Genomic DNA, 18,522 nt, shown 5'->3' with positions numbered 1-18,522 from the left:
AACAAACAAAAAAATACATTTATGATACTACAATTAAACATTACTTGCTTTCTTGCTTATTGAAATCTATTTTTTTTCATCAATACCGTAGATACATTTTTCATCGTTGATCGCAATTAATTCTTGATCAACTTAAGGCTGAAAAAAAAACTTCACTCGCATATAAATAAATGCAAATAAAAACATTTAGAACTGTATCATCTTTTAAAAACAAAAAGTAAAACTCATGATCTCAAACAGGTAGTCTACTTGTTTCTAAAGTTTAAAGGCGTTCAAAGCACATACTTTCGATAATATTGGCTTCAGCGATGTCGTCCCGAATAATAGAATTAATAATGCTTTTAATTTCCGTATAAGTGCGCAGTCTCGAATTGACGATCCTTGTTTTTGAAAGTAGACACGTGACATTTATATCAGCTATACAGTGGCCAAAAACCCAAGTTAGGTGAGAAAATGAACACTGCACAGCAATTAACAATCCGCCGGCTTCAGATCTAGTAGAAGAGTTTTCATCTGTACTATTCAATGTCTCAGAGTTTCTATAATTCTTGAAAATAATCCTTAACCATTTTGACGTCTTCTATTCTGGCGCTCCAGTGGGTTTAAACTAAGCGCTGAAGGCTAGTTCCGGTTGTTTTGGTGAAGACGTCCTAGTGAGATGCTGAAGTGGAGACAAATGTGTGACAACGGTCCAGTGAGACTGAATCGAGTTCAGCTTCAGCAGCCCGACGCTAACGTTGAGACAAAGGTGTGACAACGGTCCAGTGAGACTGAATCGAGTTCAGCTTCAGCAGCCCGACTTCCTGTCAAAGTCAGAAAATGGTTTGAGCAGACAATGAATTGTGATGATGTCAATGAAAGATAAAAGAATATGTACGCGTGATTATCCATTGCAACGTAATCTTAACATTAGGTAAAATTAATCCAGTTTTGAGGTGTTCAAAGTACCATTTCAACCTGAGTTGACAGTTTCTCCGTCTGAGCTAGCACTATGCGCACCAACTGGACTTTTCAGTCTTGAGCAACGCCCATTAAATTGTTTACATTTCAATATTAATAATAATAATAATAAATATAATAATAATAATAATCTTTATTGTCCTTAAGGAAATTTGTCTTACAATTTGTGCATTACACCAGACAAAACATTATAACTATAAAAAAACAAAATGTACATTCACACAAGACTCACTCATAATTTACATGTGAAAAGTTTATATCAGATTGTTTCTATTTAATGATTTGATTGCTAGTGGAACAAAAGAGTGTTTGTGTCTGTTTGTCTTTGCTATCGGTGTCTTGACCCAAAGGGTGATTTTTTATTTCTAGAATCAACCCAATGGAATATTTCAGTCAACAAATCCGAACCAAAAACAACTCTATTTAGAAACGAATACATACAACAACAAAAGGAATGTCATCATTACTCGGACAGGAATGTTATCCCTCAACATTGTGTTTCAATACAAATATTCGTTTGATTGTGTGTTCACATTTGAAACAGGATAAAACTTGGACGTTTTGAGCAGTAACACTTTTAATAACATTTATGTCAGATGAACGATTGGTTAAAACTTGACTTGCAATACATAAGACACTATTCAGTCATATGTTTTTAAAACATCAGTCATATCCTTTTACGAAATCAGTCAGATTAATGTAGATAATAAAGGGAGGAGTGTGTGTTACATTTGATGTTGACTCTATGCTCAATACAATACATAGATACCCTGATACCATTCCTAAAATCAAAGCAACAATTTCAAACAAGAATTTAAAAGAAAACACTGACCTATATATAGTGTATCTACATTGGAATCACAGCTAAATTGTGTCAAATCGTTACGTACATATATAACTCTTTTTCAAGCTGCATGGGCATTCGCCGTATGAATCCAGGAAATCGCTCTTCTGTCTCAGAAAAGTAATGATCTTTAGTTTTCAAAGTTTAGAAATAAAACAATACCATTTTGCGGATTTTAAAGAGAAAAGGCTACTAATCACAAAACTATATATATTCACGCAATTCTATGAAAGCTTATTGCCTTTCGGATAACAACCAAGATGATGTCACCTTGTCTTTCGGGTGTGTCCATTTAGGTACATATATATAGGTCTGTGAAAAACATTACATTAAGAAGAAGTGTTTTTTTTTTTCTATTTCATGCTGGTCAAGGCCAAGTGAAGGATTGACCACAAAGCTTTTTAAATTTTGATTCTAATGAAGTCTGTTGACATTTTAAACATGTAAAATACAAAAATATATACTTTTATAGCTTCCACTGGAAGTTTATGGCAAGAATGTCACTAGTGAAACACACACAGCAATTCAATGTATTGCATTGGGTCACACATTCACACTGTCTAACCAAATCAAAAATCATGTTAAACAATGAGTTAATGGATGAAATTGTCAACTGCAAAAAACACACATTCAAACAAAACATAAAGATTTATTGTCTTCTACATTTATCAAGTGAATATTTGGTAATTATTGGATGGACTCTGAAATAGCAATACTTGTGTACAATATCAAACACAGTTCCTGTAATATAGTGCCATGTTATTGATAGAAACATTAACAAAAAAGTATCTTAGATTATACCAAGTATTATATCAAACAAGTACAAGAGCCAATGTTACAGATCTACATAATGTTTACTATCTAATAAGAAAGAAATTCTTATAAGTGTTACAGTAACACTTTCTCTTCAGCTGATATTTGCTAGGTTCCTGTGACTGCAGCAGATTCCCTTCCTTTCTACAGTCAAGAAAGAGACAAGTGTACATTGATATCTGTTGACATTTACATAACCTAGAGATTAGGTAGATGAGTCCTACCCACTTGTCATAACTGGATGAGTCTAATGGATTCAGTTCTGGTACAAGAGATAATTGCTGTCAGTTGATTTTGTTTTGTTCTTCATGTCACCAAGGAGCAGCAGACAATCAATGCTTTTTAAGTGTATGAGGAAATACCTGTCAGTGTGTGAATGTACTACTGGTGTGTGTGTGTGTGTGTGAATGTTTTATTGAATTTAGGTATGTGATTGTGTGTAAGTATTTTTGACATATTGTGCACATGTATGTGTGATTACTGTACATGTGTGTGCGTTTCTTCTTGCATTGAGTGGGGAAGAATGTAAAGATACTTTGGACTTCAGTGATGCAAAGAAAACAACCAAACTTTCTTGTTGAAATGTAGATCTTATCACCTCCAGCAAAAACTTTTTTTACAATCCATTTGATCTTTGCAACATATATGTAAGTACCGTACTGATTGACTTGATTCAGATATTTTCAAAGAATTCAGACTGACAGGCAAGAGTCATTCAAATAATAACCATGTGCCAGACAAAATATCCCACTATACAGCAGTAAGATAATGCTACTATAGCAGCAGTATGACCACATTGAGCAATGAATCAAACAGTTTAATTAATACATTCCTTGTAAAATCACCAACAAGATTTTAGTGTTATCTTATTAAAAAGCATTAATGGATGCTAATTTAGCACTGGCTAGAGTCTTACCATCAAGGCAACAGAGGCTAAAAACCCTCTTTGCATTAGCTTATATTAATTAGAACACAACACAAGGACCATGTTATACAACCAAGGAAGAAATTCTGGTCTAGAAACTTCCTTTTAGCATTAGTAGCTGATCACACTAGCTAGACACTTTTTTGTAGCTTTAGTAGCTGGTCAAGTTTATGTTCAAACTAAACAAACAAAAATTGTGCTGAAATTGAACAGTCCTCCCCCTTCCCCTCCCAAAATTTTTACAAGAAACACAATTTTTTCCCCCAAAAAAACTTGTTTGGTTTAACAAAAATTCTGTCAATATCTAAAAGTGAAATGTCTTTCTGTATTCCTGGGATTGTAGGTTGAGCAGAAAAAGGAAGCAATTAGATCTATTGGGAATGGGGTTATTAAGCAGTTCTGGAAGAGTCAATCAATAACCAGGTGCTTACAGGTAATTCTAACATTTGTGCTGGGTTGGAATCTATTGATTTCTAGTCCACATGTGAACCCAACATGGCGAGGTGCTACACACAAAACTACATCTTCCATTGGATTTCATTGTGTTTTAAAATCAAAAAGTCTTTGAATAGACTACATGGTTCTTCTGTCTAAATACAGACATAGAACAAAATGGGTCAGAAGTGGCATTTGAAAAACAAATAATACAAATTAATATACAAAATCAAAGACATGAATTTTTTAAAAAATCAACATTGTACCAAGAAAACAAAAGTATCAAGGTCGAGTACACTGAAACATTTTTAGTAACCTACAAAAACAACAACATGATCTATTGTTTAGCTTTTTATTTGGGCTGATTAGAAAACTCTCTAGAAATATAAATCTATAATACTGAACTGTCATCTTATTCAATGGAATATCTTGCAAAAAAACAAACAAACAAATGTTACATGTTAAATATACTAACAAACAAAAACCATTTTAACACATGAACAAGTTCATCTTCCCATTGAAATAGTTTTCAAAAACCTCTAGAAGAAACAATTCTTTGAGTTACACAACACAATGGATTAAATTAATTAATGATTAAATATATGATTTAAAAAAACCATTGAGATAACTATGTATATATAAAATATAATGTCATTCACTTAGTGAAAGATATAAAATCAGATCATTAACTAAAACAAACATAAAATGTACATCATGGTGTATATTATGTAAGTAAAATGAACACACTGAAAAGATGATATTGTTCTGGAGAAAGTGGCACTAGCTACTAGTCAGGTATAGTAGTGCACTGGGCTATATATATATATATATGAGTAGCTAAGACAGAACAAGCATAATTTATAAAAGCCAAAAGTTCAAAGTGGAATGTGTTTCTCAAAGTTGTCAACTGCAACATGTCTGAATTCTACAACAGTTCAATGTACAAGCTTGAATATTGCGACCATTCATTGGACAAGCCTGAATCCTAGAACAGTTCATACTCTGTCCTACATGATGACTTTTTCTTTAATATAATGGCTACACTAAAGTCAATTCAAAGAATGTCTACATGATTAGAAGAATGACTACACTAAAGTCAATTCAAAGAATGTCTACATGATTAGAAGAATGACTGCACTAAAGTCTACTCAAAGAATGTCTACATGATTAGAAGAATGACTGCACTAAAGTCTACTCAAAGAATGTCTACATGATTAGAAGAATGACTGCACTAAAGTCTACTCAAAGAATGTCCACATGATTAGAAGAATGACTGCACTAAAGTCTACTCAAAGAATGTCCACATGATTAGAAGAATGACTGCACTAAAGTCTACTCAAAGAATGTCCACATGATTAGAAGAATGGCTACACTATGTGGACTATTACAATCTCTTTTGTGATGGTAAAATCACAAAATCCTGACACAAAGGGTGATTCTTTATTTCGAGGATCTTGTTAGCTTTTTTATAGATGTTTGTCTCAATAGAAAATATAGAGCTATAAGACATGGCTACACTATGTGGACTATTACAATAGAAAATATAGAGCTATAAGACATGACTACACTATGTGGACTATTACAATAGAAAATATAGAGCTATAAGACATGACTACACTATGTGGACTATTACAATAGAAAATATAGAGCTATAAGACATGACTACACTATGTGGACTATTACAATAGAAAATATAGAGCTATAAGACATGGCTACACTATGTGGACTATTACAATAGAAAATATAGAGCTATAAGACATGGCTACACTATGTGGACTATTACAATAGAAAATATAGAGCTATAAGACATGACTACACTATGTGGACTATTACAATAGAAAATATAGAGCTATAAGACATGACTACACTATGTGGACTATTACAATAGAAAATATAGAGCTATAAGACATGACTACACTATGTGGACTATTACAATAGAAAATATAGAGCTATAAGACATGACTACACTATGTGGACTATTACAATAGAAAATATAGAGCTATAAGACATGGCTACACTATGTGGACTATTACAATAGAAAATATAGAGCTATAAGACATGACTACACTATGTGGACTATTACAATAGAAAATATAGAGCTATAAGACATGACTACACTATGTGGACTATTACAATAGAAAATATAGAGCTATAAGACATGGCTAACCTATGTGGACTATGTCAAAATATGGAGACAACAGTTATAGTTTGCTTCAGACCTAATAAGTGGACTTCATGCTAGACGGGTCAAAAAAAGTAACAAGGTGACCTCAATTGAATTGGGAGAGTTACAATACACACACAAGTGAACACTGTGCATTCTGTAGACCAGAACCAAGAGCTAATCAAACCTTTGAGAATCTTGCCTGTAGCTTTCAGAAGATTTGAGGTGAATGTGTCTAGTCAGTGAGTACATTCTTCCAGATTTGTGAAATAAAAAATTTGAATAAGAAGTGGTTTTTCATTTCTAAAGGTTAACAAATAGTCAAACAATCAACACAAATTTTAAAAGTAGAAAAAGTATAAAAAATACACAAAAAATAAAAACATTTATGTGGATAATGTTGATAAGATAAAAAAACAACAAAAATGCTGAACTGTAATAACTAAACAAACTATTAAAATGTGGACTTAGTCTGAACTATAATTGTTTTATTAGAAGGACAAAGTTGAAGAAGAAACACATTCAGTTCACATCTTTCACATTAGTTCAGGTCTTAAAATGCAAAGTTTTATTAACCTTTAAAATAATTTTTTGTCTGCTAATCTGAATTCATTGACCACTACAGACACAAACAGAATCTCTTCATGTTGTCTGTCTGACTATTTGATAAGTCTATAAACAACTCTTCTGAAAAAAAAAAGATTTGATTTGAATGGCCATACATTGCTGAACCTGCATTCCACTATCTTTCAATTCAGCACTGTGTTACATTATAAATGTTTAAGTCTAAAAATAAAATCTTTTATTACACAATAGATGTTAATAAATAATGTTCTGCTGATTTTATTTAGAAACCAAGCTTCTAACAAAACTAAACAAAAATTTATGAAAAATTATAGTTACAAGAATTTCTTATTTGCATCTATATAGCAACTAGTCCAATAATAGAAATATTCGTTCAGAACTATCAGCAGTAGACACAACAACAGCAGTTGGGTTTAATGTAACATTAAAAAATACAATGTCAAAGCTGCAAAAATCTTCACATTTTTAAATATCACAATTAAATTTATAAAAATTTATTTGAAAGAATAAAAGAAGAAGAGAATACATTCAAACATTTTATAATCAACACAGACTGTGGATTTAAAATACATTGATAATTTAAACAGAAAGTGTCCAAGATGTGGGTATATATTTTCTTATCCACTGTCGATGTTTGTAAAAGGTTTACAATGGGCAAGCAAACACAAATATATGTGCACAATTAGAAAAGCTGGTATACAATTACAAAATTGTATCAGATCCCTAAATTAAAAATGTAAGGTACTGGTTCAGATCTAGTGCTAAAATTAAAAAGTGTCTCACCAACTTTAACAGAGTCTTTGTTCTCTTCACTACTGCAAGGTCTTCTAAGTCAGATATTGACACCTATGCCTGGTCACTACTGCAACATCTTCTAAGTTTTCTAAGTTAGATGTTGACACCTATGCTTGGAAAAAAGAACGGGTGAGGTCATACTTTCACTACTGCAATGTCTTCTAAGTTAGATGTTGACACCTATGCCTGGTCACTACTGCAACGTCTTTGAAGTTTTCTAAGTTAGATGTTGACACCTATACCTGGAAAGAAGAACAGGTGAGGTCGCCGCAGAGTGCTCTTATACTCTGACATTTGTGACATGCTGTTCATTTCTTTCTGATTACACTCAGACACCTTTCTAGATACTAGATAGTTCACCTACACAAGAAGAAAGAGAAACAATTTTAAAGTACACAATAAACTAAACACAATACAAATAGAAGTCATGTGTGGCTGAGAGGCTAAGCATGTCTGGCTACCTATCAAGGGGGCTTGAAGTTCGACACCTGACTCAAGGAGGTACTGAGTGCCTAAAAGCAGCATGGAAAACCTTCTCCCAGATACCCCCTCCACCAAAGGGTTGAGAAAATAGGGAATGGACCATAGTGCTCTTGAGAATGCTATGAGCATGAAAGTTGCACTGTATAAAAGCTATTCAAAAACAACATTGAAGATTGATCTATAATGCATAATCTAATGTCTTTGAAATGTACATAATTAAATTATCAACTCTAGTACTAAAGCACTTATTTCTAATGTAGATATTCAAGAACAAGGACATTATATAGTTATGACATCACTTCACTCATGAATTGTTGTTACAAAATAAAAGCTAATTTCTCTGTAGTTTCAAGAGTGTGATAAATAAGTTTGACAATGGCCTTCTTACCCTGTTAAGCATTGCACAGATGTCTTCATTCTTGGCAAACCTCATGAACACTTGGACTATAGCTTCTATATACCAAGAACCTCTGGCTCTGTTACGCCATGCATAGTACCCTGTGGATGACAAGAAAACTAAATATCAAAGATGTCTTGTCAGACAATGATATAACTGTGTGGTCAGACAAAGATATTACTGTGTGGTCAGACAAAGATATTACTGTGTGGTCAGACAAAGACATTACTGTGTGGTCAGACAAAGATATTACTGTGTGGTCTGACAAAGATATTACTGTGTGGTCAGACAAAGATATTACTGTGTGGTCAGACAAAGATATTACTGTGTGGTCAGACAAAGACATTACTGTGTGGTCAGACAAAGACATTACTGATATTTTGGAGCTGTATAGTCTGAATGTTTCTATAACCTTGGGTGTTTCTCATTTCAGAATCTGGATCAGCAAAGTATCAACATTTGTCTGATGGATAAAACGTTTCATTGACTATTTTCAAAATAAATGTGTGAGGACAATTCAATGATGAAAAGTTGTGATTGGAACACAATTATATTTCTTGTGACTGGAACACAATTATATTTCAACTTTCTTGCCATTTATTAGTACTTACCAGTTTGTGTTGGGTAACAGATGAGCATGTCTGACATTGAAGGGAGCTGGGTGCCATCTCTGGATGTGACAGGTCCTCCATCAGGTTCATCCAGTAAAACACCTTTATCTAAGTAGCCTGAAATGAATGGGGCAGCATTGTATAAGCCAAGGAAAGATATACTGTACACAGTCATCTATCTACCTATCCGTGGCTCTGCCATCGTGTAGCACTGTGTTCTGCAAACTGCCTAATCCTCGCCAGCTCCTGATTTTCCCACATGGCTGACTCCCGAAACCTTTCCCATGTTTGGCTATATTTGTAAGGCAGCAGAGGTTTGAGCCCCTCCTGCACATCCACCAAGTTCCCACTAAAATGAATGTCATCTTTAGCTCAAAACAATCTTTTCAGGACCTCTACAATGTCAGTGTTTACACACTGGGAGTTGCAGGACCGTTATTTAGAAACTAACGTATATAATATATCGCAGGCTCGTGTTTTAGTGCTTAACATTTCCTTGCCTAATAAATGTGTTGCTCTAATTTCTTCCCCAAAATACTTCAATGTTATTTTTCTTTATTAGTTCTTTTTTTTTTGACAACAAAGTTATGAAAAAGTAATTGTATGTCTACAAGTAATGACTCTTATGCTAAGTAGGTCTCCCTCTCTAAGGTGCTATCTGAAAGTCTGATGGGACATAAAGGTTAGTCTCTTGTTGCCTCACACGTTTACTGCCCATGCCAGAACAGCTCCCATTAAGAAGAACATCTCTTTATCCGATCACTTTTAAAACGGATTAGACCACGCCCAGTCACGACGCCGCGGCTGCATTGATTTAAAACAAGAAGAAAAATGGGAGGGGGGGGGGGGAGAAAGCGATTAGCTTCATCATGGTAGGGTGGGGCGGGGGATCAAAGCCAAACTAGATGACGTACAACCAATCCCCATCCTAAATGCGCAGGCCTCGAAATGCACCCGTACACGGAAGCTGCAGGCATCGAACCATGCGCCTATCTCTGAAATAGTCACACCGAAATAGATAGAAACATCTAAATGACACCTGACATTGCGAAATGACAGAAGTGTGTTGACGTGAGTTCAATAGGTGGAGGGGCTCGACACTTTTAGGAAAAACAATATTACAAAAAAAAAGTTTATCAAAAGACAACTGAACTTTGTGGAGACAGGTTCATAGGTCAACAGTCAAGAGAGCAAATCCAATGAGATTAGGAACAAAAGAGAACAATGAAGTGGGACAAGCCAGAGATTTTGTCAACGTCAGGCCAAGTTTTAAATGGATTCAAACACTCTTGTTACAGTACCTCTATTCAAGTCAGAAATTCATGGAGGAACCTGATTGGAACCTGAACACGGATCTCAAAAACGACTTTTCCTATAAATTGAGTAGTTGATGTATATCGCTGAGAAAATTACTAGCTCGATGACCACATTTGGAAATCTAGTTTTAATTTTTAAAAGTAAAAAAAGAAATCAATTTAAAATTTTGGCTAGAGAACTAGGTCTTGGCCTACATCCAACATAGGTTTGAAAGGATTATCGCATTGGGGAATTTCCGAATGTAAGGCATTACTGATTCAAGAGTTTAATAAATTAATGTTCAGGAAAATTTTGCCTATCGTCTTCTAAGCCTTAAGTCCTATCATTGGAATATTATAACGTGTAATAAATCTATACATTCGCTTTAACCAGGATTCATTCTCTGTGGGAAAGGGGCAGGGTAAAAAAATGTTCCATTGTTTTTTTGATCTAAGATTCATTCGTTATTAAGAGAAAGACACTGGCTAAGAAACGAGTTTCCTGTTTTTCTTGTCAGACGTCTTGAGGAAGTGAAGAGACGACTGCTCATGACGTAGAACTGCTGTGTATCTCCTAGCCCCGCCCCCAAGCTGTTACCAGGACATTTGTAGACACCTGGAGACCAAAGTGACCTCCCAGTTTTGTGGACAGAGAAACCACGCTACTTTGTTGAATCTTAAACCACAAAATGGGTTTCTGTGATCAACATTTCATTGTGCCTCGCTTGACGTTAGAAGCACATCGATAGCTTCCAATAGAGAACACAATCTCTTATAACCACTGGACTTTGAATCGAATCAGAGTTCAGAATAAACTGTCTCTAGACAACTGGACCGGTAGAGTATCACTATGACTTTCAAAACACATAACACAGCCATGAAAAAGAACTAAATATCAGTGGATGTAACAAGTAAAAGGCCTTTCATTCCATTCTTCCATGCCAATGTAGACTTCTGAACAAGTCCATTCTCTTTGGTGTCACTATTTCTCAAATATTGATTCCACACGGACCAAACAAACTGTCACGTGATAACAAAACACTTTTGTGTGATGTAGTTTGTAATGTGTCCAGGAACATAGACAAGCTGCACACAACAGGGCCAGTCAAACGTGTATAATAAACCTAGATCTATCAAACACTGTGAACACAAGGAAGACTACAAAAACAAATAGTACTTTCAACAACCTGTAGATACTCTTTCTGACCAGTCTAACTATAATATACTATAAACAGTCTAACTAGACTAAAAAGTATAACCATTCCATTTCAGATAGACTATCCACCAGTTCCACTAAAGGAACCAATGTAACCAGTCTGACTAGACTAACCAGTATAACCATTCCATTTCAGATAGACTATCCACCAGTTCAACTAAAGGAACCAATGTAACCAGTCTGACTAGACTAACCAGTATAACCATTCCATTTCAGATAGACTATCCACCAGTCCAACTAAAGAACCAATGTAACCAGTTCAACTAAAAGAACCAATGTAACCAGTTCAACTAAAAGGAACCAATGTAACCAGTTCAACTAAAAGAACCAATGTAACCAGTTCAACTAAAAGAACCAATGTAACCAGTTCAACTAAAAGAACCAATGTAACCAGTTCAACTAAAGGAACCAATGTAACCAGTCTAACTAGACTAACCAGTATAACCATTCCATTTCAGATAGACTATCCACCAGTCCAACTAAAGAACCAATGTAACCAGTTCAACTAAAAGAACCAATGTAACCAGTTCAACTAAAAGGAACCAATGTAACCAGTCCAACTAAAGAAACCAATGTAACCAGTCCAACTAAAGGAACCAATGTAACCAGTCCAACTAAAGGAACCAATGTAACCAGTCCAACTAAAGGAACCAATGGAACCATTCCAACTAAAGGAACCAATGTAACCATTCCAACTAAAGGAACCAATGTTACCAGTCCAACTAAAGGAACCAATGTAACCAGTCCAACTAAAGGAACCAATGTTACCAGTCCAACTAAAGGAACCAATGTAACCAGTCCAACTAAAGGAACCAATGTAACCAGTCCAACTAAAGGAACCAATGTAACCAGTCCAACTAAAGGAACCAATGTAACCAGTCCAACTAAAGGAACCAATGTAACCAGTTCAACTAAAGGAACCAACGTAACCAGTTCAACTAAAGGAACCAATGTAACACTACCAGTGTGTGTGTGTGTGTGTGTGAGTGCAAGTGAAACAGAAGAGACAAAGAAATGCTCCTGTTATAAACCAAACTCCGAGACAGTTGGGGAAACAACCTGAGTAGTATGCAAGTGAAAACACATAACATGTCAACTAAAAACAATGCCTCCCCCTTTTTTCCCCCCCTAAGAGTAGAAGCAGACATTAGGACGTTAAGAAAAACAAATCCAGCGTGAGTCAACCTGTCTGGTTTGAGAGCCAGTGTTGTGACACGTGTATGCCCAGCCGTGTGACGTGATACCCTGACAACACGTCATGGCACACGTCATGCAGGAGTGCGGCATACATCATTTATCTACTGAGACCCAGAGAGAATCAATAGCGAGAAAGCAAACTGTTGACGGACCAAAAGCTTTAACATTTCATCACAGGCTCTGGTACAGTTTCATCGAGTTGTAGATTGTATTCTTTCTTCTTGTCCCGGGACTGTCAAACGCGCTGTATTTCATCCAACAAACTTCAGATGTGTAGGACATGATTTGAAACAAATAGTACGATTGAATATTAGAAGACTGAACATACAATTATTTCAAACGTTTTCTTTGGTCTATTGATTGCATTGAGCCAAACCTTCATGTTGACACAATGTTTAGATGTCACGTGAGCAGTGAGGTTTGAAAGGTCATTTGAATATCAGAACAATTATTTCCGAAACAAGACATTTAAGCAAATGTTTCTATTTGTATTTTAGACAATAGAGAGGTTAGATATATTCTTTTTAGAATAGAAAAATCAGAAACTAGGAGACAAAGAGGAAACCTCTGGCTGGAATTCAATAAGGTTGAGGTGATAGTTCAAATTCATTTCGGTTGCATCCGATGTGTGAAATCTACGCTTGCATTTAGTCTTCAGTCAATGACATGTTTAGCTGGGTGTGAAAGTTGTTCACTTTAAATGTTATGTTTAGCTGGATGTGAAAGTTGTTCACTTTAAATGTTATGTTTAGCTGGATGTGAAAGTTGTTCACTTTAAATGTTATGTTTAGCTGGATGTGAAAGTTGTTCACTTTAAATGTTATGTTTAGCTGGGTGTGGAAGTTGTTCACTTTAAATGTTATGTTTAGCTGGGTGTGGAAGTTGTTCACTTTAAATGTTATGTTTAGCTGGATGTGAAAGTTGTTCACTTTAAATGTTATGTTTAGCTGGGTGTGGAAGTTGTTCACTTTAAATGTTATGTTTAGCTAGATGTGGAAGTTGTTCACTTTAAATGTTATGTTTAGCTGGATGTGAAAGTTGTTCACTTTAAATGTTATGTTTAGCTGGGAGTGGAAGTTGTTCACTTTAAATGTTATGTTTAGCTAGATGTGGAAGTTGTTCACTTTAAATGTTATGTTTAGCTGGGTGTGAAAGTTGTTCACTTTAAATGTTATGTTTAGCTGGGTGTGGAAGTTGTTCACTTTAATTGTTATGTTTAGCTGGGTGTGGAAGTTGTTCACTTTAAATGTTTTGTTTAGCTGGACGTGGAAGTAGTTCACTTTAAATGTTATGTTTAGCTGGGTGTGGAAGTTGTTCACTTTAAATGTTTTGTTTAGCTGGGTGTGGAAGTTGTTCACTTTAAATGTTATGTTTAGCTGGGTGTGGAAGTTGTTCACTTTAAATGTTATGTTTAGCTGGGTGTGGAAGTTGTTCACTTTAAATGTTATGTTTAGCTGGGTGTGGAAGTTGTTCACTTTAAATGTTATGTTTAGCTGGGTGTGGAAGTTGATCACTTTAAATGTTATGTTTAGCTGGACGTGGAAGTTGTTCACTTTAAATGTTATGTTTAGCTGGGTGTGGAAGTTGATCACTTTAAATGTTATGTTTAGCTGGGTGTGGAAGTTGTTCACTTTAAATGTTATGTTTAGCTGGGTGTGGAAGTTGTTCACTTTAAATGTTATGTTTAGCTGGGTGTGGAAGTTGTTCACTTTAAATGTTATGTTTAGCTGGGTGTGGAAGTTGTTCACTTTAAATGTTATGTTTAGCTGGGTGTGGAAGTTGTTCACTTTAAATGTTATGTTTAGCTGGGTGTGGAAGTTGATCACTTTAAATGTTATGTTTAGCTGGACGTGGAAGTTGTTCACTTTAAATGTTATGTTTAGCTGGGTGTGGAAGTTGTTCACTTTAAATGTTATGTTTAGCTGGACGTGGAAGTTGTTCACTTTAAATGTTATGTTTAGCTGGGTGTGGAAGTTGTTCACTTTAAATGTTTTGTTTAGCTGGGTGTGGAAGTTGTTCACTTTAAATGTTATGTTTAGCTGGGTGTGGAAGTTGTTCACTTTAAATGTTATGTTTAGCTGGGTGTGGAAGTTGTTCACTTTAAATGTTATGTTTAGCTGGGTGTGGAAGTTGTTCACTTTAAATGTTATGTTTAGCTGGGTGTGGAAGTTGATCACTTTAAATGTTATGTTTAGCTGGACGTGGAAGTTGTTCACTTTAAATGTTATGTTTAGCTGGGTGTGGAAGTTGATCACTTTAAATGTTATGTTTAGCTGGGTGTGGAAGTTGTTCACTTTAAATGTTATGTTTAGCTGGGTGTGGAAGTTGTTCACTTTAAATGTTATGTTTAGCTGGGTGTGGAAGTTGTTCACTTTAAATGTTATGTTTAGCTGGGTGTGGAAGTTGTTCACTTTAAATGTTATGTTTAGCTGGGTGTGGAAGTTGTTCACTTTAAATGTTATGTTTAGCTGGGTGTGGAAGTTGATCACTTTAAATGTTATGTTTAGCTGGACGTGGAAGTTGTTCACTTTAAATGTTATGTTTAGCTGGGTGTGGAAGTTGTTCACTTTAAATGTTATGTTTAGCTGGACGTGGAAGTTGTTCACTTTAAATGTTATGTTTAGCTGGGTGTGGAAGTTGTTCACTTTAAATGTTATGTTTAGCTGGGTGTGGAAGTTGTTCACTTTAAATGTTATGTTTAGCTGGGTGTGGAAGTCGTTCACTTTAAATGTTATGTTAACTACGTGTGGTACATTATAAACTGCTTATGAAAGAATCTTTATTACATTCTCACAACAGACAAATTCACTCTATCTAAGTTTGCAGTTATCAACATCTCACGTGTTTATCTACACATCTCTTTCAACTACACTTCACAATGTACATGGACACATGGATCTACACATCTCTTTCAACAACACATCACAATGTACAGGGACACATTGATCTACACATCTCTTTCAACTACACATCACAATGTACATGGACACATGGATCTACACAACTTTTCAAAGTACACTTGATGTAGATGAAGTCATTAGCTCTAGAACAACTTTCCTCGCTCATCCTTCTTTAGCCCCACCCCCTCATCTCCATGACTTCCTTTCAGTGAAACTAACCAGAACGCAGGCTTCTAAATGTTTTGTCAATGCCAATGCAAACTGAAAAAGCTAAAAGATCTAATTAGAAGTGGTTCTATCAAGAACTACACAGGAGGCAACTATTGAGCGAGCAGGTCGTTCTTCACAACGAGATGATGCTCACAATTTCCATTTAGAGAACTTCTCCTACCCATTTCCATTTAGAGAACTTCTTCTCTCCATTTCCATTTAGAGAACTTCTCTCCATTTTCATTTAGAGAACTTCTTCTCTCCATTTCCATTTAGAGAACTTCTCCTACCCATTTAAATTTAGAGAACTTCTCCTACCCATTTCCATTTAGAGAACTTCTCCTACCCATTTCCATTTAGAGAACTTCTCCTACCCATTTCCATTTAGAGAACCTCTCCTACCCATTTAAATTTAGAGAACTTCTCCTACCCATTTCCATTTAAAGAACTTCTTCTCTCCATTTGAGAACTTCTTCTCATTTCCATTTAGAGAACTTCTCCTACCCATTTCCATTTAGAGAACTTCACTCCATTTCCATTTAGAGAACTTCTCATACCCATTTAAATTTAGAGAACTTCTCCTACCCATTTCCATTTAGAGAACTTCTCCTACCCATTTCCATTTAAAGAACTTCTTCTCTCCATTTCCATTTAGAGAACTTCTTCTCATTTCCATTTAGAGAACTTCTCCTACCCATTTCCATTTAGAGAACTTCACTCCATTTCCATTTAGAGAACTTCTCATACCCATTTAAATTTAGAGAACTTCTCCTACCCATTTCCATTTAGAGAACTTCTCCTACCCATTTCCATTTAGAGAACTTCTCCTACCCATTTCCATTTAGAGAACCTCTCCTACCCATTTAAATTTAGAGAACTTCTCCTACCCATTTCCATTTAAAGAACTTCTTCTCTCCATTTCCATTTAGAGAACTTCTTCTCATTTCCATTTAGAGAACTTCTCCTACCCATTTCCATTTAGAGAACTTCACTCCATTTCCATTTAGAGAACTTCTCCTACCCATTTAAATTTAGAGAACTTCTCCTACCCATTTCCATTTAGAGAACTTCTCCTACCCATTTCCATTTAAAGAACTTCTTCTCTCCATTTCCGTTTAGAGAACTTCTCCTACCCATTTCCATTTAGAGAACTTCTCCTACCCATTTCCATTTACAGAACTTCTCCTACCCATTTCCATTTAGAGAACTTCTCCTACCCATTTCCATTTAGAGAACTTCTCCTACCCATTTCCATTTAAAGAACTTCTTCTCTCTATTTCCGTTTAGAGAACTTCTCCTACCCATTTCCATTTAGAGAACTTCTCCTACCCATTTCCATTTAGAGAACTTCTCCTACCCATTTCCATTTAGAGAACTTCTCCTACCCATTTCCATTTACAGAACTTCTCCTACCCATTTCCGTTTAGAGAACTTCTCCTCTCCATTTCCGTTTAGAGAACTTCTCCTACCCATTTCCATTTAGAGAACTTCTCCTACCCATTTCCATTTAGAGAACTTCTCCTACCCATTTCCATTTAGAGAACTTCTCCTACCCATTTCCATTTAGAGAACTTCTCCTACCCATTTAAATTTAGAGAACTTCTCCAACCCATTTCCATTTAAAGAACTTCTTCTCTCCATTTCCATTTAGAGAACTTCTTCTCATTTCCATTTAGAGAACTTCTCCTACCCATTTCCATTTAGAGAACTTCACTCCATTTCCATTTAGAGAACTTCTCATACCCATTTAAATTTAGAGAACTTCTCCTACCCATTTCCATTTAAAGAACTTCACTCCATTTCCATTTAGAGAACTTCTCCTCTCCATTTCCATTTAGAGAACTTCTCCTACCCATTTAAATTTAGAGAACTTCTCCTACCCATTTCCATTTAGAGAACTTCTCCTACCCATTTCCATTTAAAGAACTTCTTCTCTCCATTTCCGTTTAGAGAACTTCTCCTACCCATTTCCATTTAGAGAACTTCTCCTACCCATTTCCATTTACAGAACTTCTCCCACCCATTTCCATTTAGAGAACTTCTCCTACCCATTTCCATTTAAAGAACTTCTTCTCTCCATTTCCATTTAGAGAACTTCTTCTCATTTCCATTTAGAGAACTTCTCCTACCCATTTCCATTTAGAGAACTTCACTCCATTTCCATTTAGAGAACTTCTCATACCCATTTAAATTTAGAGAACTTCTCCTACCCATTTCCATTTAAAGAACTTCACTCCATTTCCATTTAGAGAACTTCTCCTCTCCATTTCCATTTAGAGAACTTCTCCTACCCATTTAAATTTAGAGAACTTCTCCTACCCATTTCCATTTAGAGAACTTCTCCTACCCATTTCCATTTAAAGAACTTCTCCTCTCCATTTCCATTTAGAGAACTTCTCCTACCCATTTAAATTTAGAGAACTTCTCCTACCCATTTCCATTTAGAGAACTTCTCCTACCCATTTCCATTTAAAGAACTTCTTCTCTCCATTTCCGTTTAGAGAACTTCTCCTACCCATTTCCATTTAGAGAACTTCTCCTACCCATTTCCATTTACAGAACTTCTCCTACCCATTTCCATTTAGAGAACTTCTCCTACCCATTTCCATTTAGAGAACTTCTCCTACCCATTTCCATTTAAAGAACTTCTTCTCTCTATTTCCGTTTAGAGAACTTCTCCTACCCATTTCCA

At 35.4% G+C, this 18,522-nt stretch overlaps 1 protein-coding gene across 3 annotated transcripts in view; it reads right to left on the bottom strand.

Moving 5' to 3' along the window:
- Positions 1–1,075: 1,075 nt before the first annotated feature.
- Positions 1,076–18,522, bottom strand: part of LOC106067681 (uncharacterized) — a 62,302-nt gene continuing 44,855 nt past the window's right edge. For all 3 annotated transcript variants that reach the window (XM_056008039.1, XM_056008038.1, XM_056008040.1), the window contains 3 exons: positions 9,013–9,129; positions 8,393–8,502; positions 1,076–7,881 (listed from right to left, as the gene is read on the bottom strand). In XM_056008039.1, coding sequence (XP_055864014.1) covers positions 7,744–7,881; positions 8,393–8,502; positions 9,013–9,129 — 365 coding nt within the window. In that variant the 3' untranslated portion in view covers positions 1,076–7,743. The remainder of the gene's footprint in view (positions 7,882–8,392; positions 8,503–9,012; positions 9,130–18,522) is intronic.

This window comes from Biomphalaria glabrata, chromosome 13 (assembly GCF_947242115.1).
Source record: "Biomphalaria glabrata chromosome 13, xgBioGlab47.1, whole genome shotgun sequence".
Lineage (NCBI taxonomy): Eukaryota > Metazoa > Mollusca > Gastropoda > Planorbidae > Biomphalaria > Biomphalaria glabrata.
The sequence above is the reverse complement of the archived record's forward strand: the minus strand, read 5'-3'. Positions and strand labels throughout refer to the sequence as shown.